The sequence below is a fragment of the Pseudophryne corroboree genome, chromosome 5, assembly GCF_028390025.1.
Source record: "Pseudophryne corroboree isolate aPseCor3 chromosome 5, aPseCor3.hap2, whole genome shotgun sequence".
NCBI lineage: Eukaryota > Metazoa > Chordata > Amphibia > Anura > Myobatrachidae > Pseudophryne > Pseudophryne corroboree.
The window spans coordinates 829,528,299-829,555,420 of NC_086448.1; the positions used below are offsets into that span (position 1 = coordinate 829,528,299).

General features: G+C 44.4%; 1 protein-coding gene across 3 annotated transcripts in view; it reads right to left on the reverse strand.

Annotated features, from left to right (window-relative positions):
* Positions 1-7,195: 7,195 nt before the first annotated feature.
* The window catches only part of OBSCN (obscurin, cytoskeletal calmodulin and titin-interacting RhoGEF), a 370,748-nt gene continuing 350,821 nt past the window's right edge, over positions 7,196-27,122 (reverse strand). Inside the window, exons 100-103 of one of the 3 annotated variants that reach the window (XM_063924539.1) lie at positions 26,164-26,269; positions 23,232-23,291; positions 12,793-12,835; positions 7,196-9,667 (exon numbers count right to left, since the gene is read on the reverse strand). In XM_063924539.1, coding sequence (XP_063780609.1) covers positions 8,269-9,667; positions 12,793-12,835; positions 23,232-23,291; positions 26,164-26,269 — 1,608 coding nt within the window. In that variant the 3' untranslated portion in view covers positions 7,196-8,268. Of the gene's footprint in view, positions 9,668-12,792; positions 12,836-23,231; positions 23,292-26,163; positions 26,270-27,122 lie in introns of those variants that run through there. The other 2 variants (XM_063924540.1, XM_063924541.1) reach the window with 2 other exon arrangements.

A 27,122-nucleotide genomic window follows, 5' to 3' on the forward strand; every position in this document is an offset into this window, starting at 1 on the left:
AGAGCCTCCCATTGGATGTAACCTGTGTGGGAGGGAGTTTCTCGCCCAATCAGCTGTGGACTGGGTGTGATAGACCTGCCACTAACCCAATGAGAGATGCGTTATACACACAGGCACAAAGTCACAGATCTGGGCTATTATATAGGAGATAGCCTTTTTTTATAGAGCGCCACAAGGGGTCTTCAGCACCTTACAGAAGACTGCCGCCAGCCTGCAGTGGCAAACGCAGGATTTGCATGGGGGGGGGGTTTCCAGAACTGGGTGGAGCCAAACACGGGGGTGGGGACTGAGGTGACCCAGTATATGCTGGGTCCGTAAAACTAGTGTGTCTGTGTATATATATATATATATCTCTACATATCTACACATATATATATACCGTATATACATATACACATAGCATATTAAACATGCATATATATATATATATGTATATATATATACACACACACACATACAGTACACGTATATATACACATGTATATATATCATGTGTGTGTGTGTGTTTATATGTATGGATATACATGTGTATATATGTATGCACATGGATATAACATATGTACTATAATTAAAATAAAGTAAACTTTTATTAAGCACTTACAAGTGCCACCAGGAAGACAGCAGGCTGCAGAGGACACTAGACAGCCATTAATAATACTTGGCTCGCAAAATGCAGCAAAAAAAAAAATTATATTTGAGCTTTGAAAAGTCTTCCATAGCTGAACAACCTCTATAAAGACATCTAGATATGATGTGAGTAGATTCCCTTCATGCCTTTCTGAGTGATAATTGGGATTTTGCTGATTACAATCCGTGATCTCCTCTGTGGGTGACTGGGAGATTCCACGGTGATCTCTCTAAAACCGGGTGCTTGTGTGCAGCATTTGACATGCCCCATTCCAGATGCACAAAATAGCGGTGGTGTGAAATCATCTTCGGTGGGGATCTGCTCTCCTAATTACATATGTAAATTTAGATTTCTGCAAAAGCATGTGAGTACAAGATTTTACCATCCAATGGGAAGAAAGGGGCAGAGTCATGGACACGGAGGCGTATTGTCCGATAAACCAGTGCAAAAACATTTCTTCATTTTCTGGAATTACACAAATTTCTAAACTGATATAAGGGGAGAAGAGGAGACATTTTCAGGAGGCTGATAACATTTCCATTCCGCAGAAAGACTCGATTTTTGCACCTGATTTCGGGTTCCATCCTACATTTTTGTTGGGACTGATTTTACATCATGTAGGGGCAGTTTCCCAATATATAAAAAAGCCAAAAACATAAAACATAGAAAAATGCTACGGAAAAGGTATATACCGTGATAGGAAACAGACGGCCCATGCGGGCTATTCTCTGTTTTATGCCCTGTTGGCCACAGATTTAATTCTCTGTTTCATGCACCAAGCCACCCTAATAAGACCTGGGGCAACCGGTGACCTCAGTGGCTCATGATGTAGAGAAACCACTAAGCTCATTATATTTATTAACATTTACTTATATAGCGCCAGCATAGGCCGCCTTACAGGTGGTTCTAACCTCAGTTTTAATATATGGCCAGAGAAATGGGCTTTCATATCACATGACCTCCTCCGCCTTACATGACCTCCACCGCATCATGTGACTTCCTCTTAATAATGCGGGGAGGTCATGCAGGGCCCGCTGTGCATCTGAGGTCTAGTGAGGAGGGAGGTGCAGTCTGTTTCCCCTCTTCCTCTGTGATAAATTGCTCTGTGATTCTTATTTATAAAGGAATAGTATACTGGGACCCACTGAATGGCAAGCTGAGTGGTCTCTCCTCTCCCCCCGAGCCTACACTTACCCTGACCGGCAGACCCTGCTCTCTTTCCCCTGCGGTGGGAGGCATTGGTGACTACGGCACGTGTCTGTCTTAGGACATGACGTCTTCAATTATTAACTGTGTTTAAGGCAAATGGTAAGTATGGCAAGTGCTTTGGGATAAATGGAGCTTAAAAAAGGCTTGTAGGGGTGTGCTGGGATAGTGGGCACTGTGGTGATGCCAGTTTGTGCGTCATGTGTGATTATGTGACGGACGCTTTGGAGTACATATGGGATCTGTTCTAATGACATCTGGGGGTCCCTCTGTTTGATGAACTGCATTAATTTGACTTACTACTGACATAAAGGGTAATGTGTGGCCCTTCTGTAGCTCGGAGAAGTATTTCCCAACTCAGGTAGTCAGGGACCCCTAACATGGCATGTTTTACAGATATCCTCAGTATAATAAGTGAAAATATACAAATGCAATGTAAAAGGACTATTTTTGAAAGAAAAAGAAGACATAGGGGTCGGTGAGGGATAGTGAGTGGCTCAAAATGAGTCATTTTGAAGAGAAATAAAGTCCAGAAAAAAAGCTCCTCTAAAAGGATCATGGAAGGATGATATGTGGTGATCTTAAAGTACCGTTAATGCACCTTGGACGCTGAGAAGGATACAAAAACTACTGATGCTTTTTTTTGTAAATGGGAGAACCGAGAGAAGGGCACTGGATCGAAAAACAATAGCCAAAAAGGGCTGGTTTATACATTAGATACAAAAAATGTTATCTGGGAGGATTTGGTTGATCATAAAAAGGCCCTCCAACCCCCTTTCACATTTTACTGTCTGTATGAAAAGTTCCTGGGACTGTCAGATGCCAAATTGAAAGTCAGAATTTTTGTAGGACCACGTATTCGAAAACAGTCAATGGGGTAAAAGTAACGGTGAGAAAAGCCGGAGGTGCATGAGTTTGTCCTTATTTTTAAAGTGCCAATAATTTACAAGGTACAGCCAACCTGGTTTTGCCTTGTAAATAATTGGCACTTTAAAAATATGGGCATTCTCTCACAAAGTCCCGCTCCTCTGGCTTCTCACACCCTATTACATTTATCCCCCATGAGTTTGCAAAAAAGTAAGGGGAAACCCATTGAAAGAGAGTCTTGGAATAGTTTAAAGGAAGTTATAAATAATTTGGAATTTCAAAGATCCCAATTACAAGCACAAAATGCTAGAAAAACACAAAGCATTTGGCTGTTTTGATGACCTTGAGAATGCATTTTTTGAACAATCACTTAAAATATTTTCTTGAAACCTTGGAGTCATTAGTGAGGAGCAGGGAATGACATGTCATAAATACATAAAAGGAGAATGGAACGACGATACCAGGGGAGATGGAACGCCAGGATAATGTTACAGTACTGGTGACTGCCACACAGGGGAGAGTTTATGGGATGTAATGGTGGTGGTAGAGTTTGGGGTGGCTTGAGAAATGTGAGCATGTCGCAAACATTTTGTGGGTGTATCACATGTGAATATTTCAAGATCTGTCAGCCAGTAATGAATACACCAATATACCAACTGGGAGATCTGGAAAACATGCACTGTTAGAGGACCCTGAGGACTGAAGTTGGAAACAGTGGGTTAGAAGGCCACACGGTTCATAAACTTTACCAGTTTGACATTTACTGACCTAAGACCATCGGCGCAAAGCCGAGGAGATCTGACTCATATCCAGTGCACTTTGGGGGTCATTCCGAGTTGTTCGCTCATTGCCGATTTTCGCTATGCTGCGATTTGTTGCTAATTGCGCATGCGCACGGCACGCAGGGCGCATGCGCTTAGTTATTTAACTAAACACTTAGCAGTTTTGCTGTGGATTCTGCGGCGCTTTTCAGTCGCACTGCTGATCGGTTAATGATTGACAGGAAAGGGGCATTTCTGGGTGGTAACTGAGCGTTTTCCGGGAGTGTGCTAAAAAACGCAGGCGTGTCAGGGAAAAACGTGGGAGTGTCTGGAGAAACGGGGGAGTGGCTGGCCGAACGCAGGGTGTGTTTGTGACGTCAAATCAGGAACTAAACGGACCGAGCTGATCGCAAGGAGTAGGTCTGGAGCTACTCAGAAACTGCAAAGAATTATTTAGTAGCAGTTCTGCTAATGTTTCGTTCGCTATTCTGCTAAGCTAAGATACACTCCCAGAGGGCGGCGGCCTAGCGTGTGCAATGCTGCTAAAAGCAGCTAGCGAGCGAACAACTCGGAATGAGGGACATTGTGAATTAGGCCCACTGATTAGAGAAGACATTTATATACTTTTTACATTTTACCACTTTATTTAAATAGATAGAGTGAAGATGGCAGATCATTAACTAGGGATGTGCGATTCAGTTATCAAGACATTCAATAACATGAAAAAATATATATAGTTTGATCTAAAGCAAAAATATCTACTTCCGGTTTAATATTAATTTTGGCAAAAATCATAATTTACTTTAAGTAATAAAACAATGACAGTAAATACTCTACCTAAGCCCACTGGTGTATTTATAATGGGTGCAGTGTGTGTGGTATAGGGGGGCTCACACCCTCCTGTGTCCCGCGGTGCAGCAGCAGCACTGCATAAATCACTTGGAAAATGGCACGGCGCCATTTTCCTGGTGTTTTGCGTATGCACAGTAGGAAAATCACTGGGGGCCTGGACGGAGCCCGCACACGGGCCCCCTCCTCTCTAAAAATGCACCTGCCTAAGCCATATAGTAAAAGCCAGGTAGTTAGGAACCTTCTTTAATATTAAACTGAAGCTTAGTTAGGAAACACCCAACCATGTGGCAACACTCATCAGGGTGAGTCTGAGGGACTGGAAAGCAGTGGGCCATATCTGGCCAAGAGAATTTGAGCCAATCTTCTTACACATCCAGTTGTGGCCGTAACCAAGATCTTGGTCCATGTACATCTCCTATCCATTAACATGGGGTTCTAATGGTAGGTGATTGCTGAAACCATGCAATCTGTGCCACTAGCAGGGCAGTAGGGTATTGCTTGCACTTGAGCATGAGCATAGCTGTCATGGGTACATGGGGAGCCCTTGCTATCGGGCCTGGCTCACCTGATCCAGGAACATAGTTGTCTAGCAATACAATCTGAGGTACTACAGTAGGGCATAATGTGTACTGGGGGCACTATGTAGCATAAAGTGAAATATGGCGATGTGCGGCATAATGTGAAATAGGGTGATGTGTGGCATAATGTGAAATAGGGCACAACTATGGGGCATAAAATAAACTAGGGAACTTCTATTGGTCATCAAATTAACCAGGGAACTACTATGAGGCATTAAATGAACGAGGGCACTTCTATGGGGCATAAAATGAACTATGACACTACTATGGGGCATACGATGAACTAGAGCACTACTATGGGGCATAAAATTATCTTGGGCACTACTATGGGGCATATAATGAACAAGGGTACTACTATGGGGCATATAATGAAGTAGGGCACTACTACGGGACATATAATGAACTACAGCACTACTATGGGGCAAATAATGAACTAGGGCACTACTATGGGGCATATAATGAACTAGGGCATTACTATGGGGCTTAAGATGAACTAGGGCACTACTATGGGGCATATAATGAACTAGGGCACTACTATGGGGCATGACATGAACTAGGGCACTACTATGGGGCATAAAATGGACTAGGTCACAACTATGGGGCATAAAATGAACTAGGGCACTACTATGGGGCATAAGATGAACTAGGGCACTACTATGGGACATAAGATGAACTAGGTCACAACTATGGGGCATAAAATTAACTAGGGCACTACTATGGGACATAAAATGAACTAGGGAACTACTATGGGGCATAAGATGATCTAGGTCACAACTATGGGGCATAAAATGAACTAGGGCACTACTATGGAGCATAAGATGAACCAGGTCACAACTATGGGGCATAAAATGAACTAGGGCACTACTACGGGACATATAATGAACTAGGGAAATATTATGGGGCATATAATGAACTAGGGCACTACTACGGGACATATAATGAACTAGGGAACTATTATGGGGCATATGATGAACTAGGGCACTACTATGGGGCAAAAGATTAACTAGGTCATAACTATGGGGCATAAAATGAACTAGGGCACTACTATGGGTCATAAAATTAACTAGGGCACTACTATGGGGCATAAAATTAACTAGGGAACTACTATGGGTCATACATTGAACTAGGACACTACTATGGGGCATACGATGAACTAGGTCACAACTATGGGGCATAAAATGAACTAGGTCACTACTATGGGGCATAAGATGAACTAGGAAACTAATATGGGGCATACATTGAACTAGGGCACTACTATGGGGCATAAAATGAACTAGGACACTACTATGGTTCATAAAATGTACAACTGCCACAGAGAGAAGTGTATCACTAAAAGCATTGAGGCCGGGGCCCTTCAAAATGTTGCTGTGTGGCCCACAAAGTTCTGGCTATGCTCCTGCACTAGAGAGTGGTGATCACACATCTGTGTCACTAGGGCACTCAGCACTACACCTCATTGCACCTTCACCTCTTCTGTATGTGCCTCTTGGCTGAGCAGGAAGATCTCTCTGACCATTATTCACACCAGACCCCCCCCACACCCCACCCCCTGACACCCTTGGAGACCTCTCTTTACGGATGACTCAGAGAATTTACATTTTTGAGGGTGGCGTAAACCAGGATTAAATTGCACCTGCAGGACACCTCTAGTTTAGCAACCTGATGACTCTCGCCCCTGTATGAACCTTCTAGTACCAATGGCCTGGGACAAGAAGCTGCTTCTGCTATTTAGAAAACAGGCCTGACTGACCACCTTCCTGCGCTCTCTGGCCCATTCTGCCGCGGTGGCCAGCTTGCTCCCTTTTGCTAATGCGCAAATCTACCCCGTGTTTACTGAAAAAAACATTTGTCTGCAAGCGGAAGCATAACCAGCCCACTGTTTGAAGGTGCGAAGCCGCTATAATCACAGTTGTACCTTATGCTGGTTCCACATCTAGGCAATTATTGTGCGTCTGCACATGGGTTTAAGTTGTACTGCGCACGCACCAAGGTACCTTATTGATGTCACGTGCAATGAGGATAAATTTTCATTCGCAAAGTGATTGACAGTCAGGAAGCGTTTGGGGGAGATAGCAGGGAGTGGCATTTTCGAGGTGTGTCTCTGCTTACGCCTCCGCAGCTGCGAATGTAATACCGTACAACCATGAATCAGGCCATCAATGCGTTTGTGTCTTCACAAAGTTTTAATATAAGTGCTCAGACTTACAGTCATTTTATTTGCACTGATCAGCCTACTGCCCCCAGACCAACCTTGTGCGCTCGGCAAATAAAACACCACCACAAATCTACACAACGAATGCGGCTTCACTTCATCACCATTATCTTTCTTTATTTCAGCGTTGTCATATCAGCCATCATAAGAGGTAATTGTTTAACTGAACAAATCCCACGGCAGGGCTTGAAGGGGTTAATAAATAACAACTAGATCACAAATTAGAATTCATGCTTTGAGAGAGAAAAAAAACAAAATGCAACGATACAATTACAACCTACAATAATAACCTTAAGAGCATGGCTTAGATTGTCTGCACAATGCTACAATTTTCCTGTAATCAGAATTTGTATTCTACAATGTTTTTTTTTTTTTTTATTATTCCATTTATCGAGTTAAGAGCAATTCCAAAGGCAACAATACGTTTCAGTAATGGAGTCTGAACACACACAGAGGCCAAACGGTACCGCCTGGTTACAAATAGCCATTTACTAGACAATACACACACTGCGCTCTCCTCTGATGTTGGTAATGGTTACTGACGTACTCCAGACCTCTTTGCTGACGGGTCTGTGTCCTTTCAGACAAGGACATTTTCTAAAAACGCATCACAGGTTTCTTGTTGCAGCTTTCAGTTTATATATTATGTATCATTTTTGACATATCTCAGTTACTGTATTTTAGTTCATACACCATGTTGCATCATGGCAAATGTCCAAAGTAATTATTTTTTTTCCAGATTGACATAACAATTTTTGGCAGGTCTTATTTATTTTTTTTGGCGCCATTGTCAAAGTTGCGTGTATCAATGTAAACATAATTTCCATTTCCGGCAAAGTACTTGAATAAAACATGTACATTTGCTAAAGTATTGTAAGTAAAGTAAGAAATTCCCTTCCGTACGTAGATTGTAGACATCTATACGAGGAGGAGAGTCAAATCCTTCTAATTTCTCAGCTCTAGACAACCATATGTTCTATATGGAATGACACTTTAGTTAATACGTATTTCTTTTTTCATGTAAGTGTAAGTGTTCCCATTAAGACTGGAAAATAAAAGGTCCATGGCCTGTGTAACATCTCAGCATCTTTCCAGATATCGACATTTTCAGCATCTCCATCCACTACCAGCCTCCTCCTCTTATTCTTATGATATTATCTAGACTTAGCTCTGGGAAGGGTCTTTTTTGGTTATGTGTAAGGTAACAGTCTCTCCAAGGGTGCCGTAGCTTAAGGTTCTTGTAGAAACTTCAGTTTTAAAGCTGGGTTGCCCGTGGTCTATAGAACGTTGGACTTCGGTACAGAAAGAGGGCTTAATATTAAAAGATGGCTGGCCAGTGGATGAGGCACTTGCCCCAGCCATGCCGGCTTCATTCATATGGAAAGAAACATTTGAGGATCCCATCATATTCATCCTACTCATTCTTGAGCCAGCCATGAACATACTTCCGATTCCCTCTTTTAAGTTGCTGAAGAAGCCTTGTCTCTGTTTTGGGACAACAGGCCTTCCTACATTCAACAACACAGGCTTGCCGACGATTGGCTCATTTATTTCAGCTTGCAGTACAGATATCTCACAAGGCGTGTTCTCAGCGATGTTTGCCTCATTTTCATCACATCCGTAAGTCTCTCCTTGACCTGGAACGTAATCCTCGAGATCTTCTAGAGTTAGAACTTTTCCATCACGAGTAAGAATTTTTTGATCTCTGTTTCTGAGGTCTTCTGTATCTTCATCTTCTGGCTCTTCAACGATGATGTCTTCTACTTCCAAAGATAATGTCTGGTCTGCATCTTGTGCTTCTTCTTCTTCCATCAGTTTTTCTAGGTTATCGCTGACATCCAAATTCACTGGTGTTGATGAAATATCATCCTCAGATATATTGAATAACACATGTTCTCTCTCCTGAGAAACTACTGGGGTTTCTGGTTCTGATGGATATTTTGTGCTTTTTTCTAAAGAGTCACTATCACTTTGTTCTGGGTCATACTGAAACCCTAGATCTTCCTCAACCTCCGACTCTTGTTCTACAAGTCCATATTCCATTGATGAGATGTCAGCCTCTGATAAGGTACACGGAAGTGAAGTCTTAGATTCTTCTACTAATTTGTTGTTGGAGTTATTTGTGTTGGGGTCTTCACCAGGGTAACCCTTTGATCTTGAACCGTGGGGGGTATACTTCCGAGAACCTCGTTCATCTTTCTCTGGCTTTGCTGGAGATGTCCCTCTTTTCCTAGGTGGCTTTGGTGATTTTTTCACTTTAAATTCAATAATTTCTTCGACTTCAATCCACCTAGTTTTCTGATCCTCTGGCCTGGCAGATGCCCCTCGTTCTTCTTCTGGTTCTGTGACAAAGAACGTGGGAAGGACGGTCTTGCGTGTTTCTTGCTCAGACCTAAACACTGACTGCTTGCCTCTTGTTAAAAAGTGAGGCTCCGGTGTGGAGGCTTCAGATCTTGGGGTTCTTGCTGGGGAGTGTCCTGAGGCTGGACGTGAAGGGGAGATTCCTGGAGACATTCTTCTCCTCATCCTTGGACTTTTTACCACTGTTGTTATAGTCTCCTCTCTAGTGATGTAAATGTGTGAGTCAATATATGCATGATGACTTTGCCAACAATGATAGCAATCTCATGCGGAGTTAGTTTTTTTTTTTTTTTGTAAGCCCCGTTCACGGTTATGCTAAACCACACACATATACATTATAAGTATGTTAATAGAAGACACAGAATGGTATGTGGTAAGAGTGGCATGAGTTTCAGAGGCTCTCTGATTAGTGACAGAAGGTCTTTGTGCTTATGTAATGCTATTTTCTGACGTCCACTGTGAGACACTCTCAACAAACCCGAAATAAACAAACGCAATTTAAAGTAGCAAAAATAGTTACATATGTTTTTTGTGTGACTGGTGCATTAATTATTAAGGCCCCGTTAGGGCCGCTTAGTATTCAGCAAACTCTGAAAACTGAAAGTTTTCGGAGTTTGCTTGTGAAAACCAACAATATCTTCAGATAATGCTGCTTCCCGAAGCTCCGCTTTTTCCTATGGGAACGAACACCAGGGTTGCGAGAGGAATTGTACTGGATCCTTCCGCCACCTGCGTAACCTTTGGCTGTACGCATGCGCAGACAGCCGGGTCGGAACCGGTAAGTATCACTGTTATTTTAAATTGTGTTGACAGAAGCTTTTTAGAGCAGCTGTCCCCGCACTGGCGCAATACTGAATTGTTCCAGTAATTAAATATCCACCACTGCAGCTTGCGGCAAGTTATATACTTAGTTATCAGGGGCCATCCTGATGATAAATAAGCCCCATAATGTTTCATGAGAATGTTTAAGGTTCCTGCTATATACTCTATGGCCTAAATTCCAATAAAGGTTCTATTATACCCGTGCGTGGACATGTTCGGAGTGTCTTCGAGAAGCACAAATGTACAGGGTTTGTCAGTAGATTTAGTTGTTTTTACATTTTTTGCTGCATTGAGTTGGGATAACGTGTATGAGAATACGTTTGGTGAGTTCTGTCCTGTATATAAGTCATAGCTGGAAATGTTTTGAAATCATTTTCCCTTTTCCCAGTAGAACGCAGCTGTGGCGGACCTTGGTGAGCTCATCACAATATGTTTACTGAACTGGATTATAAATTGATAATGTCATTATTTTGCATTTTGAATCCTCATCTGCATTCAGTACTAAAATAAACATCAATGAGGAATACAAAACCCAATATGTAAATGGAGTGTCAGTGAGCGGTAGTGATGGACTGTATTGAGCAACAGGGTCATCTAAGGACAAAGATTTGGAGGAACAAACCTTTGCCGTCTGGAGCTATTCCGTGGTATTAGGACAGTTGGTAACTACTGTATAGTATGCACGCGGGGGCGGAATACAACGTATTTGGGTCTCATAGCAAAAGTTGGGATAGTATCTAGATTTCTGAGCCCTGGGGCTATGGGTATAACTATAATGGGTGCAAGAGGCACCACTGCTATGGGGCCCAGAGGCTTAGGGGGGCCTGGACCCAGGTTATAAAGTTGCATACCAATTTATCAGAGTTGCCTGCTAAGCTATTGGGTCTGCTCCATTGCCCAGCCTGCACTGTGTGACATTACATTTTCAGTGAGAGGAGTGTGTAGTGGATTTTATAATTCTAAGGGGGCACTGTATGTGGCACAATCTGATCTGCCCATTGTAATGTGGGGGGGGGGGCACAATAATGTGACACATTATGAACTGGAGGGCACTGTCACGCGGCACAGTAAGAATAGGGGGCACTGTAACGTGGCATAATGTGAACTGGGGACACTGTATGTCATACTGTGAATTGAGGACACTGTGTGACATAATATGTAGTGGCAGCCTAACAATGTGACATCATGTAACTAGGGAACTACGATGGTTCAAAACATAAACTAGGGCACTGCTATAGTTCAGAAAAGAAACTAGGGGTACTACCATGGGGCATAAAAGTAATAACTGTAGCGGAGAGGTGTCTCTCAAGAAGCATTGAGACAGGGGCCCCTTCAATATGTTGCTATGGGGCCCACAAAGTTCTGGTTATACCCCTGCCAGGTGCCTTCAGTGGTGTAATTACAGGGGACCTTTCATGTCCGAGCCCTGTAGTGAACACACACCCAATTTTTTCCCTGAAGGCTCTTTAAATATTTAGCATCTTATAAACAGCAAAAGGGGAATCAAAATTGGTTACAGTAAACTTTAAGCCATTTGTATTGTGTAAGTACAATGTATCAACTAGCTAACAATGTTCTGCACAAGACCGAACAGCCGTTCTCTTGCACCTCTTTAAATATGTGTATTTGTAAAACCAAATGACCAATGCAGTCCGAAGTGTTCAGTTAAATCTATTATACGGAAAGGACATATACTGTCAGTACTGTACATCAGGGGATCTCAACTCCAGTCCTCAAGTACCAACAGCAGCCTCAAGTATCCTCAAACTTCAAGTTTTCCCAACAGGTCATGTTTTCTGGATTTCTTTAATCATGCACAAGGTTATATAACCTATGTTGCTGGGTCAGTAAATATCCCACCTGCTTCCACAGACAGATATCCTCAATACATGAGTTGTTGGGAAACCTTGAGGGCTATGGGTGAGAACCACTGATGTAGGCGTTTACTGGGAAACTTGGAATAGACTGTAGAATTATTCTGAAACAATTATGGAACCCAGTTTCACAATAAGTGCATTGTGTCTGGTTTTGTGCAGTTTGCCTTGCGCCCGGAGCTGCGCTCTCTGGATGACAGAATACATATGAATGCATTAGCAGAGAGGTCGGGATGAATATGGATGTGTGCAATGTGCCGCAGTTACGTCTCCAGGTGCTGTTGATTTATTGTCAGACTTTGAGCATATTAAATGTGTATAGATTGTAAGACCTGGGAACAGGCAGGGAAAGTCTTATCTGAATTCTGCAGTGTAAGTGGCACCAACGAGGCGTGTTAAGGAGAAATCCAGCACTTTGCATGTAGACAAGGCGTGCACACATATGTTTAGCGGCAGCGGCAGGACAGAGGGCGCAGCCAAGCAGAGCGTTGGTTTGATCGGTCGATGCACACAGCTGGTGCCCACAGGCCACCGGTTAGAACTGAGCTTGTTAGGACGTCATGCAGCGGACAGACAGACAGACAGACAGACAGACTCGGATGGACAGACGGACAGACACAGCTGCACTTACATGATAACGGTTTTCTTGGGAACTTTACTTTCTTGTTCAGTGACTATAAAGGAAACAGTATGAAGAGCAGGGTTAGAAAACGGCAGAAGCTGAGATGATTGGTCTAATTGTGTTAAGATCATTAAGAACCTGGATGAACAGAGAAAGCTGACATGCAGCCTAGGCTCGCCCTAAACTTTGCTGATGGTGGGAAACAGCAAAATCCCTTTCATGTCTGAACAACCACTTTATACCCAGACAGGGACGGATCTAGACTTTTCTTTAGGGGGGGCGGTTTACTGTTTAATCTTGACTCCTCCCTCTACAGTCCCAACTCCTCCCATCTGCAATCCTAACTCCTCCTCTCTCAATTCTGACTGAACTTTTTGAGTGAGACTGAGATAGAGCTTTGTGATTGTTCTATGTACATGTGACTGTGCTATGGGGTAATTGTATTTATTAGCCCTAGTACCCACACACCAGCAAGTGAGTGGCAAATGCTCTGTAACCCTTGCTCTCCTGGCTCCTCTGTGCTGCTGTGGTATAAGCTGCAGCACATCATTCTGCCTCAAAAGTGGGTGTGGCTATGACTGTGTTAGGGGGGGCGGTCGCCCCCCCCTAGTTCCGGCCCTGTACCCAGAATGGGTTCATATCTACAGTATACTACTCAGTTCTGGATTGAAGTTACTATTTGAGCCCCAGTGCAACAGCTGGGGGAGAAATGCCAAATCTTGGTGAAATGTTATTCCACCTTTATCGAGTCACTGACTAGCATCTAGTAGCCGGCCTGCTGCACCACACTGCCCTGGTCATTTAACATTTTCTATATCACAGAATGGGGTAGGCAACCTGCAGCACTCCAGCTGCCGTGGAACTACACATCCCAGGGTGTCCTGCCACAGTATTCCTGTTAGATCATGTTAAAATGGTGGCAAGGCATGCTGGGCAATGTAGTTCTGCAGCAACAGGAGTGCCACAGCATGTCTACCCCTGGTATACACAATGCAATATCCCCACTTATATCACCCACCTCTATCTCATCACGATTATAATTCCAAGCCGGTAATAGCTGCCCCTGCAGAGCCTGATTCAGAGGTGATATGGCTTGTGCGCTGGCATTCACAGTGTAAGTGCGAGAATATGCTAATGACACCGCCTTGTGTATAGAGGCGCCCAAAGCCGCAGTCTCACGTTCGGCGCTCACGTACAAAAGCAGGAACAGTGGATCTGTGAGCATGTCTATGCGGTCTCAGAATGACCGTCTCGTCTAGGACGCCCGGACCTCATCTGCTGAGAACAAATTCGCAGTGCAACACTTAAACCCGTCCAGACAATGGCCACGACATACCTACGCTTTTCTCGCCACCCATCGTTAAATCTCCCAATCACTACCTGTCAATCACTTTGCGAATAAATCCCCTCTGTGACCTCTGTCGCAAGACCATCGCGGCACAATGCGCAGTGCGTCCGACATCGCCACTTCGGGCACCTCAAAATCAGACCCTTAGGGGGATATTCAGTTAGCAGCGATAACTGACTTTTCGCATGAAAAGTCCGGTTTTCGCGCGAAAAACCGGACTTTTCCCGCGAAATGCAATTACAGCCTATTCAATTTTCCGGGAAAATTTATCGGTGATAATTTTTTCACTAATTTCACTTCACCTACTCTGAGCAGGTGAAAAGTTGGAAAAAAATCACTATTTTAAGGTAAAAATGTTTGGATATGGGTGGTCATTCCGAGTTGTTCACTCGTTGCCGTTTTTTTTCGCAACGGATCGATTAGGTAGAAAATGGGCATGCGCATGGTACGCAGCGCGCATGCGCTTAGTTATTTAACACAAAACATAGTAGATTTACACAGGCTCGAGCAACGTTTTTTCAATGCTCGAGTGATCGGTGTGTGATTGACAGGAAAGGGGCGCTTCTGGGCGGCAACTGGCGTTTTCCGGGAGTGTGCTAAAAAACGCAGGCGTGTCAGGGAAAAACGCGGGAGTGTCTGGAGAAACGGGGGAGTAGCTGGACGAACGCTGGGCGTGTTTGTGACGTCAAACCAGGAACTAAACGGACTGAGGTGATCGCTATCTGTGAGTAGGTCTGGAGCTGCTCAGTAACTGCAGGGGAATATTTAGTAGCAGTTCTGCTAATCTTTCGTTCGCTATTCTGCTAAGCTAAGATACACTCCCAGAGGGCGGCGGCCTAGCGTGTGCAATGCTGCTAAAATCAGCTCGCGAGCGAACAACTCGGAATGAGGGCCATGGTACTGAACTCCTGGGACACCCTCCTTAATGACTAATTAGGCACGTTGAAGTTTTTAATTATTTTTAATTGGCCAATAATGACATGTCATTTTTGGGATGAAAAAGTACAAAGTGATGGATATTGGGGTACAAGGTTTGGGAAAGGTATATTGGGGTGCTTAATGAGTGGGACAGGTGTTTTTAGGCTTACAGGTGGGAGTAATCGGTATGTTTCCACTTTTTTTTTAAAGTACCCTAAAATGACCCAAATATATACTTATACCCATTTTCATGTACCCCAAATTTAATGAGAGCATTTATTTTGCACAAAAAAACTTGCTTTCTATGATTTTTTTGCATTTTTTTTTAAAATGCATATAACAGCCATTTCACACAATTTAAGTCCCCAAAAACTCTCTAATGTGATCTCTAACACACTTCTCTTCTGTTTTCCTATGTTAGTTTAGCATTTTTGGGGGTACAGGCTGATTTCCCCATTTTCACCTACACTTTTCACTGCAACAATTTTCACGTGAAACCCGTTTGGAATTAAATAGGTCGAAAAACGGGAGTGCGCATACCCGCGAAAAGCGAAAAATTGCCGCGAATTTGCGGATAATTGAATACCCTAGCTAGTCTATATCACTCACTTACCACTTTCGCCTATAGTATAACCATAGAAGCCTCTTACTTGTAGTTATCATTATATTACACTGTAAGGCAGAGGTTCCCAAACGCAGTCCTCAAGGCACCCCAACAGTCCAGGATTTAGGTATATCCATGGCTCTGCACAGATGGTTAAATCAAATTGACTGAGGTGCTAATTAAGTCACCTGTAGCCAAGCATGGATACATTTAAAACCTGGACCGTCGGGGAGCCTTGAGGACCGCGTTTGGGAACCTCTGCTGTAAGGTTTCTATTCATGAAGCAGTGAAAAGTGTGGAGAAGTGAGCCAGTGGAGAAGTCGCCCATGGCAACCAATCAGTATTGAAGTAACATTTATAATTTGCATACTATACAATCGTACGGAACAGCTGATTGGTTGCCACGGGCAACTTCTCCACAGGCTCACTTCTCCACTCTTTTCACTGCTTCATGAATAGACCCATTAGTACGGTATGCAAACACTTCAGTTGCGGGAATGAAATGGGGATATTATAAAACGCACTTGTCATTCCTTTAACCCCTTCGCTGCCGAGGCTTTCCTCACCGTGGTGCTGAAAGTATCTGGACACATTTTGAGATGGTCATATTCCGACACCACGATCAGTGATAATCTGTGCAGTGACCAGAGGGCTTTCAATTTACGATAAATACCATTTATAGCAGTGGATTATATCTCCCTGCTCCCTGGGCTTTTACTTTAAAGTGCAATAATGTGAACCATAAGCAAAAGTGTTATTAATATTTTAATGTCCACTACAGAAGAATAAAAATTCTTTGGAATTAACCCAACGATCCGGAACAGCAAAAAGACGGATTCTGCGCGGTTTTCATAATAAAATCTGTGCTTGAAAATGCAAACATATTTTTTAACGAGCTTGAGTGAAGCCCATACAATGTGTAGGAATAATACGGTAGCACTACCAGGCGCACCATAGACAACCCACTGCTTCCAAAGGGGGGGGCCCCTGAGTTTACTGATGCCAGGATGGGTCCCCCCATGATGTTATACTGTATATAGGATATATAACAGGAGGCTCAGCCGTCAGACTGAGCCCGGGTGCCCAGCGCAGCACATGTTCCAGTCCTGGTGTTGTAACGTATGTTACTGGGACTGCGCCTATATGCTTCCCACACAGGGGGAGTGTCTACAGCAGCGGATCTGGGATTGTCATGGTCACATTCACTTTCAAAGTAATAACTAAATGGCCACTTCTGGCAGAAAGGGGCGTAGCTGGGTGGTAAGTCTGGTGGGGGCCTGACGACGGAATTGGGGGATATGCCGCGTTGTGCGTACGCATAAATACGCAAATCTCTGGCACCAGGGATAGGGCTGCTGCAAGCGCACACTGATATGATGGCGAGTGTGAAACCAAGCGCGGATAGCAGTGGTCCCGCCACAGAAATGCGTTCAGCGCAGCATACGGGGGAAAATGTATGCATTCAATTCCCGAGTACATAATGCACACACGACTGTGGATGCCTTGCATTCACCTCTCTATTGGCCCCCATGTGTTCCATACAGATGCGTCTTCCGTTACCGGTTGTCCATACACCGCATGCCACGAGACGCCAGGCGCGACTGAGAGGCTCCGAGAGGAGAAGCGCACGGTATCTTGCTTTTAATTTTGCGTCTTAGTCGCATTGCATAATTAGCATCGGAGCCCCTTGTGCGCAGAGTCAGACTCAGTCGCACACAGAAACACTAATGTGGCACACACCATTGATCAGTGTACGCTAGCAATGTACTTTTGTCGCTTCTATGCGCTTTATTTATGCAAATGAGAGTAACATTTTAGAAAGCAACCAGCTCGGGTGCGTCCGGCTACAAGCTGGGGGCACGTGGGTAAGATGAGCGCCCACATGTGTCACTCAGTATGTACAGCACAAGAGTAAGAGAAGAGGACGCTCAGAGTAGAGGCTGGAGCAGAGGAGGTTCGGTGGTGGCAGTGCAGGTTGTGTCTATGCTGTTGCCAGTCTATGGCTAAGTGGGTGGAACATTGGAGGTGGGGGGCACAAAATTAGTTGTGGGTCTGGGGGTCTGGTTCCAGCGGTGCTTCTCTATTACTAATTTATTGCTTTAGTTTTATCAGTCCTATAAATAGTAATTAGTGTACATTACCACGCCATGACGTTACATTTGTTAGGATGCTGATTTGGGATTTGCCTGTTTAAAGTCACATAAAATGGCTGACACTTGACCTATAACCCCAAACCATGACCATCATTTTCCAGCCTGATCTTTAATCGCAGATAATTCTCACAATATGCCCACTAGGGGGCTCCACACTGCTGGGATTACACATTACTATTTACTGCATTCATGCCACATAAAATAGTACATCTCACATTAATAAATGCAAACACGCATCTCTGAAATCCAAACTATAACTAGAATAGACGCAACTCATATATATTATATAGCATTAATCTGTATTAATATAAAATGAATTAAGATGGGCAGTAATTAAAATGCTTTAAATCGTATTCAGCAGAAATAGTACATTTGGGTAGATCTAGCGGAGTTTGGCCTATTGATGGTTGGATTTGAGTTTGTATGGGTGAAGTTTGTGCTCTTGTGGGCTGGGTTTTGATGATAATGGGTGGAGTTTAGGTAATATGGGCAGGTTTGGGTGGATCTGGGTGGAGTTATTCTGTTGTGGGCAGGGTTTGTTGGATATGGATGGAGTTTGGGTTATTGTGGGCAGTGTATGGTTGGATATGGATGGAGTTTGGGCTATTGTGGGCAGGGTTTTGGTGGATCTGGGTGGAGTTATTCTATTGTGGGCGGGGTATGGTTGGCTATGGATGGAGTTTGGGTTATTGTAGGCAGCATTTGGTTGGATCTGGGTGGAGCTTATTCTGTTGTGGGCAGGGTTTGTTTGATATGGATGGAGTTTGGGTTGTTGTGGGCGGGGTTTTGGTGGATCTGGGTGGAGTTATTCTATTGTGGGCAGGGTATGGTTGGATATGGATGGAGTCTGGGTTATTGTAGGCAGAGTTTGGTTGGATCTGGGTAGAGCTTATTTTGTTGTGGGCAGGGTTTGTTGGATACGGAGGAGTTTGGGTTATTGTGGGCGGGGTTTTGGTGGATCTGGGTGGAGTTATTCTATTGTGGGCACGGTATGATTGGATATGGATGGAGTTTGGGTTATTGTAGGCAGAGTTTGGGTGGATCTGGGTGGAGTTTATTCTATTATGGGCAGGGTTTGGTTGGATAGGGATGGAATTTGGGCTATTGTGGGCAGGACTTGAGTAGATCTGGTTGGAGTTTGATCTGTTGGGGGCAGAGTTTGGGTGATTATGGGTAGAGTTTGGGCTATTGTGTGTTGGGTTTGAGAGAATCTGGGGCATGGCCTAATATTTCCATTCTGGAAAATTGGCCGATGTACCAAGAGCTGGACAACAGTGCCTGACACCAGAGACAATAACACCTAAATGATCTGTACTAACAGGCTGTATCTGTAAAACCAATGTATAAACTGTAGGTGCCCCATGAACACATTATATGTTTCCCACCAAAGTTTTGAGACTGGTAGAGCAAGAGGCTAATACCCCCTGATTACATCAGTTACACGGTTTTCTTTAGGTTTTATAATTTCCAGAAGGAAATACAGGTGACATGACCTAGACGTGTCTGGTGCAAATGTGGATTTATATTTTATTGCCCCTATTTTTTTCTAAAGGAAGATGGGGAAGCCTGAAAGATGCAAGGTCCATATTTTTTATTATTATTTAGTGATTGTCCTCCCTTCAAAAACATCATCACTCGCCACATTCACCACAACTATTTAGCAGGGAATACAGGATGCGCTATTATCTCTGATGACAGGTTGGGGCGTTTCGGGCAGCCAGGGGGAACAGACAAAGGCCTCTCAGCATACATAAATGTCATGTTTTCACATGCTGGAAAACGTCCCCAAGTTGACTAATGTTATGTGCGTGTGCGAAAGCCACATTCAGCTGAATCAGACAGGTTACTGAAAGCGCAGACACAAGGTTTTAGCAGCACAACCCACGATGCAGTGTGATGATCTGGAAATGCAAAACATCTCAACGAGTGATCTTTATCAGAAGGATCTATTAGTTCTCCTCCATATCATCTACTTCCACAGGTTCCACAAGCAAAGTAGTAGTGTGGTTTGGTACCACCGCTGGAGCAATGAGCATTGGGTCTAGAATTTGGAGTCCAATTCCGAGGATATGGAAAAAGCCGTGCGAAATGGATAAAACATACCAAATGGTGTCTTGAGGTCACAAAGGTCTTGAGGCTTTGAAAAATGTTCAAAAAGTTGGAATAGTATGCTGAACTGTTTTTAAGCCAATGGTGAGCTCCTAAAAATTTTTGTCCAGTAATTATGTACCCAAGGTGGCAATTTTTTTTTTTTTTGAGAATTCTAAAATAGTAAAACACAGATGTTTCTTGATTTGTTGTTGGGCTCCAGTTATTGCTACAATGGAGCAATTGTCGCTGTTCAATTGTCGCTCTGTTTGGGTGCGATGAGTCGTGAAGAGACAACAGGTCAGCTCGCAGCTGGTGACCTAAAATGTGCATCGCACCCAGCACTGTGCTCGGGTTTAGCCATTTTATGTGTCTAAACCCGGCCTGTCTGGGCAGGATAAGCGCAATAAAAATAAACAATTAAATTGCTCCCCGTGATCTCCCGTCCCTTTAGATGGGAGATTGGGCACGCAAAACAACTGAATCGCCCTTGTGTGTTTTATTTGTTCTCACTCACTTTGCAGAATGGCAGCTTTGGTATTAGGCTGTTGTTACCACGTACTTCCTCCTGCAACATGTGACTGCTTTCATGTATCACCTATCGCACATTATAACCTGTGCGGTGCACCCAAGATGGCTGCCTCAACTGGTACTCATATGGGTAGGCTGAAGAGTGCCTGGTTCTTATGACTTTGTAAGGATTCTCACGCTTTAGTATTCTGTACATCTACTACATTATGTGCAATCTCTTCCAGGTATTGCCTTTTCTGTTTAGTGTAACCCATGCAGTGCACCCAAGATGGCTGCCTCACCCAGGACTGCCGAGGATGGGGGGGGGAGGGAGGCAGGTACTAATTACCATACTTGATGGAGGGGCAGGCCTGGGTATGATGCCACCTCCCCTCCCCCTTCCTTTTACCTGTCTCTCCGCAGCCCAAGGCTACTGTGTGCTGGGCCGCAGTGGGGCCAGAGAGGCTGCTGCCGCAGCAGTTTCTGCCTGTTCAGGGTGTGGAAGCGATCACACTGGCTGAGGGGCTCATAGTGCCCACCTGTTGGTCGTGCAGCGCCACTTTGCTACAAATACTTTTTGAAATTTTTTGCTAAGTGAGCATGGCCACACCTCCTGTGATTAGACCAGACACCCCAAAAAGTACCAGGGACCGGGCCAGCACTCTACACCACTGGCCTCACCTGGTACTCTTATGGGTAGAATGAACGGTGAACGTATGTCATTACTTTGTAAGGAACCTTCATTTCGCTTAGTATTCTGTATCTCACCCATTACGTGTCATCTCTTTCAGGCATTGCCTATTCTGTCAGGTGCAACCTGCGCCCAAGAACACTATCTCGCCTGGTACTCGCGTGGGTCGGGTGAATACGCCTTTGAAGTTATGACCATAAATTAATTGCCTCATCTCTGTATTATGTTCAGGGGCGGATTGGGATGGAAAACCAGGCCGGGAAACGTATGGAAGCAGCCGTAATGGGGCTGCGGTCTGAGGATGAGGTGGGGTTTGTTGAGGGGGGCGGGATCCCTCCTCATAGGGCCTGGTTGTACGCAATTACGGCCTTCCATGCGTCTTTTGCTGCAGTTGCGACTGATACCAGGGGCAGATTGGGAACTGAAAATGGCCCTGTAACATTGGTGGTCATTCCGAGTTGTTCGCTCTGTAAATTTCTTCGCATCGCAGCGATATTCCGCTTAGTGCGCATGCGCAATGTCCGCACTGCGACTGCGCCAAGTAAATTTGCTATGCAGTTAGGTATTTTACTCACGGCATTACGTGTTTTTTTTCTTCGTTCTGGTGATCGGAGTGTGATTGACAGGAAGTGGGTGTTTCTGGGCGGAAACAGGCCGTTTTATGGGTGTGTGGGAAAAAACGCTACCGTTTCTGGGAAAAACGCGGGAGTGGCTGGAGAAACGGAGGAGTGTCTGGGCGAACGCTGGGTGTGTTTGTGACGTCAAACCAGGAACGACAAGCACTGAACTGATCGCAGATGCCGAGTAAGTCTGGAGCTACTCAGAAACTGCTAAGAGGTGTGTTGTCGCAATTTTGAGAATCTTTCGTTCGCAATTTTACTATGCTAAGATTCACTCCCAGTAGGCGGCGGCTTAGCGTGTGCAAAGCTGCTAAAAGCAGCTTGCGAGCGAACAACTCGGAATGACCACCATTGTGTAGAAGTGGGCCGACATGGGCAACACAAGGGGTATAACATACCATTAAGCCATGGCAGCGTCACTGGATGGCAGAGCTGCTGTACTGCGGAGATGGAATAACAGAATGAATGGGGGCAATACAGTGTACTGAGTGTGGTGGGCTGCCTGTCATGTCGGGGGGTGGAGCACATGACAACACACAAAACAGGCCCCAGAAACACCTCGGCCTACCAGGAATCTTCCTGATGAACACTCTGGCCAATCCGCCCCTGACTATATTCATTGGTTTCTGTATTTTCAGAAAATCTAAACCTCTGTATTCTGTTCATGATTTCTGAAAAACGCGTTGAGTCCTTCTGGAGAAATGATCTATATAAATACATTTATCATTATTATTAAAAACAAGCGTCTTGTCAGTAGGCGCAAAGATTTGTGTGACAGGAAAACAGTGTCTCCCAATGAGAAGCTGGAAAATCGTGCGACACCCCCTTGATATGAGTGCCACTAACAGCGGTGATACGGCCGGGTGTAGAGATGTGACAGCAATCAGATTTAGGACAGATACCGACATTCTCAGGGGGCACAATTATACACACAAACCCCACACAGATAGGGCACTGGATGGAAGTGGGGATCTACACACCCCATCTTGCTCATGTTACCCTCTTCCTTACTCCCCAATGTCATCATTATTCTTATAGACGTCACTGATATCTACCAGAGCAGCAGCGTCAGTCAGAGGACGCCTCAGAGGATTTTGTTTATCTATACTTTATTAATCTATTTCTTCTATTTTGTCTCTTTACTGTCCAGTGCTCATTTGTCTGGGTAGTGAGGAGTCCTGGGAAGCGCGATAAGAACGTGGGATGTGGTTCTGTGTGATTGAATATTGAAGTCACATATGTAGTAACACGTTTTAATCCATTATTTGCTGGAATCAATATTCAGCCCCCATACAGGGCAGAAGAATTGGAGGTAGGAGGCTCCATTTACAAAAATGATTTGTGGCCACTACACAAAATCCACAGGTGACTGAGGCATCACGGAAGTGCTCACAGTCAGCGTGTACATTGTAGTAGTAATGAAAGCAGAAAGAATTATTATTATTATTTTTTAAACACTTTGTATCCTACTTAATGAGGATATGCAACATAATTACCCTGGACATCTTTTACTCACAGTTTACTCTTTGCTTATGTATCTTGTAGGCAGCCATATTGTGGACTGAGCCAATGGGATCTATTTATGAAATAGTGAAAAGGGTGGAGAAGTGAGCCAGCGGAAAAGTTGCCCATGGCAACCAATCAGCACTGAAGTAACATTTATAATTTGCATACTATACAATTGTACGGAGCAGCTGATTGGTTGCCATGGGCAACTTCTCCGCAGGCACACTGCTCCACTGTTTTCACAGCTTCATGGAATAGACCCCAAAGTCATTTACATGAAGTCCATGAGATAACTTAAAACCAGTAATATCAAGTTAGCAACACAATTTGTCCAAGTGATGTCACTGGTGTCTGATGATTTCATAGGCTGCTTTCTCAGTGATTTCACTGGCTCCCAGTGAATGGACAGGCTGCAGTCTCAGTGATGTCACTGGTTCCTAGTGACTTGATAGGCTGCATTCCTAGTGATGTCACTGGTTCTTAGCGAATCAATATGTTGTGTTCTCAATGATGTCACTGGCTTCTAGTGACTGGATAGGCTGCACTCTTAGTTATGTTACTGGATCCTAGTGACTGGAGAGGGTACATACTTAGTGATGTCACTGGTTTATAGTGCTGCACTCTCAGTGATGTCACGGGCTCCTAGTGACTGGATAGGCTGCACTCTCAGTGATGTCATGGGCTCCTAGTGACTGGATAGGCTGCACTCTCAGTAATGTCACTGGCTCCTAGTGACTGTATAGGATGCACTCTCAGTGATGTCACTGGCTCCTAGTGACTGGATAGGCTGCACTCTCAGTGATGTCACTGGCCCCTAGTGACTGGATAGGCTGCACTCTCACTGATGTCACTGGTTCTTAGTGACTGGGTAGGCTGCACCCTCAGTTATGTCACTGGCTCATAGTGAATGGATAGGCTGCACTCTCAGTGATATCATTGATTCTTAGTGCATGGATAGGCTGCAGTCTCAGTGATGTCACTGGCTCCTAATGAATGGATAGGCTGTACTCTCAGTGATGTCACTGGCTCCTAGCGACTGGCTAGGCTGCACTATCAGTGATGTCACTGGCTCCTAGCAACTGGATAGGCTGCATTCTCAGTGAGGTCACTGGCCCCTAGTGACTGGATAGGCTGCACTCTCACTGATGTCACTGGTTCTTAGGGACTGGATAGGCTGCACTCTCAGTGATATCACTGGTTCTTAGCGCATGGATAGGATGCACTCTCAGTGATGTCACTGGCTCCTAATGAATGGATAGGCTGTACTCTTAGTTATGTTACTGGATCCTAGTGACTGGAGAGGGTACATACTTAGTGATGTCACTGGTTTATAGTGACTGGATAGGCTGCACTCTCAGTGATGTCATGGGCTCCTAGTGACTGGATAGGCTACACTCTCAGTGATCTCACTGGTTCTTAGTGCATGGATAGGCTGCAGTGTCAGTGATGTCACTGGCTCCTAGTGACTGGATAGGCTGCACTCTCCATGATGTCACTGGCTCCTAGCGACTGGATAGGCTGCATTATCAGTGATGTCACTGGCTACTAGTGACTGGATAGGCTGCACTCTCACTGATGTCACTGGTTCTTAGTGACTGGATAGGCTGTACTCTCAGTTATGTCACTGGCTCATAGTGAATGGATAGGCTGCACTCTCAGTGATATCACTAGTTCTTAGTGCATGGATAGGCGGCAGTCTCAGTGATGTCACTGGTTCCTAATGAATGGTTAGGTTGTACTCTCAGTGATGTCACTGGCTCCTAGTGACTGGGATAGGCTGCACTCTCAGTGATGTCACTGGCTCCTAGTGACTGGATAGCCAGCACTCTCAGTGATGTCACTGGCTCCTAGTGAATGGATAGGCTGCAGTATTAGTGATGTCACTGGTTCCTAATGAATGGATAGGTTGTACTCTCAGTGATGTCACTGGCTCCTAGTGACTGGATAGGCTGCACACTCAGTGATGTCACTGGCTTCTAGTGATTGGACAGGATGCACTATCAGTGATGTCACTGGTTCTTAGTGAATGGATAGGTTGTGTTCTGACTGATGTCACTAGTTCTTGGTGACTGGGATAGGCTGCACTCTCATTGATGTCACTGGCTCCTAGTGACTGGGATAGGCTGCACTCTCAGTGATGTCACTGGCTCCTAGTGACCGGGATAGGCTGCACTCTCAGTGATGTCACTGGCTCCTAGTGACTGGGATAGGCTGCACTCTCAGTGATGTCACTGGCTCCTAGTGATTGGGATAGGCTGCACTCTCCGTGATGTCACTGGCTCCTAATGACTGGATAGACTGTACTCTCAGTGATGTCACTGACTTCTAGTGATTGGACAGGCTGCACTCTCAGTGATGTCACTGGTTCTTAGTGAATGGATAGGTTGTGTTCTGAGTGATGTCACTGGTTAGTAAATGAATAGGATGTGTTCTCAGTTATATAATTGGTTACTACTTACTAGTGATTTGATAGGCTGCATTCTGAATAACTGTACAGTCCACAAAATGGCTGTATACATGGTATGAAGCAACGGATGTACTAAATTAATAATAATAAAAAATAGCCTATAAAAATAACAGGTCCTTACATCTAAAAATGGGAACACACACCCTGTAGTACTAAGCCAGGAAAACTGCAAACACTAACATAGCACTAATGATGAATATGTACATGTATAGTGGACTGTTCTTTTATAAGTACTTTCATCAATCATGTTGAATTACTATATATCTGTGGTCAGTTCTCCAAGATGTTTGCAATAACCTCCCTGCAGAGTTCCTACAAAAACTGTGTGCAAGTGTACCTAGAAGAATTGATACTTCTCTGACGGTTGCCACACCTAATATTGATTTGATTTAGATTTCTCTTCTGTTCATTCACTTTGGTTTTTGTTAATTGATAAAAATAAACTTTCAACACTTCTCTTTTTGAGGCACCTTACCTTCTATGGTGATGATCTGGTCTCCTCTCCTCTCCTGGGCCAGTGACGCCGCTGTCTGTACGTTCAGCTCCGCTGCGCTGCGCGCTGACCCCAGTCTGTTTGTCAGCTAGAATGAAGAGATAACAGGATTGTACAGCAGGAACCTTCTTAATACAGCGAGTCGCTGGATGCTACCGCGGCAACAACACGGAATTCAGGACTATTTACTATATTCCTGCTGTTACTTCTATCTGCAGTGGAATAATGGGGGTCATTCCGAGTTGTTCGCTCGTTATTTTTTTTTCGCAACGGAGCGAATAGTCGCTAATGCGCATGCGCAATATCCGCAGTGCGACTGCGCCAAGTAAATTTGCTATGCAGTTAGGAATTTTACTCACGGCATTACGAGGTTTTTTCTTCGTTCTGGTGATCGTAATGTGATTGACAGGAAGTGGGTGTTTCTGGGCGGAAACTGTCCGTTTTATGGGTGTGTGCGAAAAAACGCTACCGTTTCTGGGAAAAACGCGGGAGTGGCTGGAGAAACGGGGGAGTGTCTGGGCGAACGCTGGGTGTGTTTGTGACGTCAAACCAGGAACGACAAGCACTGAACTGATCGCAGTTGCCGAGTAAGTGTGGAGCTACTCAGAAACTGCTACGAGGTGTGTAATCGCAATTCTGCTAATCTTTCGTTCGCAATTTTGATAAGCTAAGATTCACTCCCAGTAGGCGGCGGCTTAGCGTGTGCAAAGCTGCTAAAAGGAGCTAGCGAGCGTACAACTCGGAATGACCCCCAATGTGTGTTCTTGAAACAAAGGCCACATGGAGCAAAATCCAGAGCTATTTTACATTGGTCTATATGGACTTACTGTACAGATAATAGATCCCCAGGACAGAGAATATCGAGGCCACTTCTGGCGCATCCCTTGCATTTATTCTGGGGTATTTCTTAAGTTACTTTTTTGGATTTATTAATGATCAGG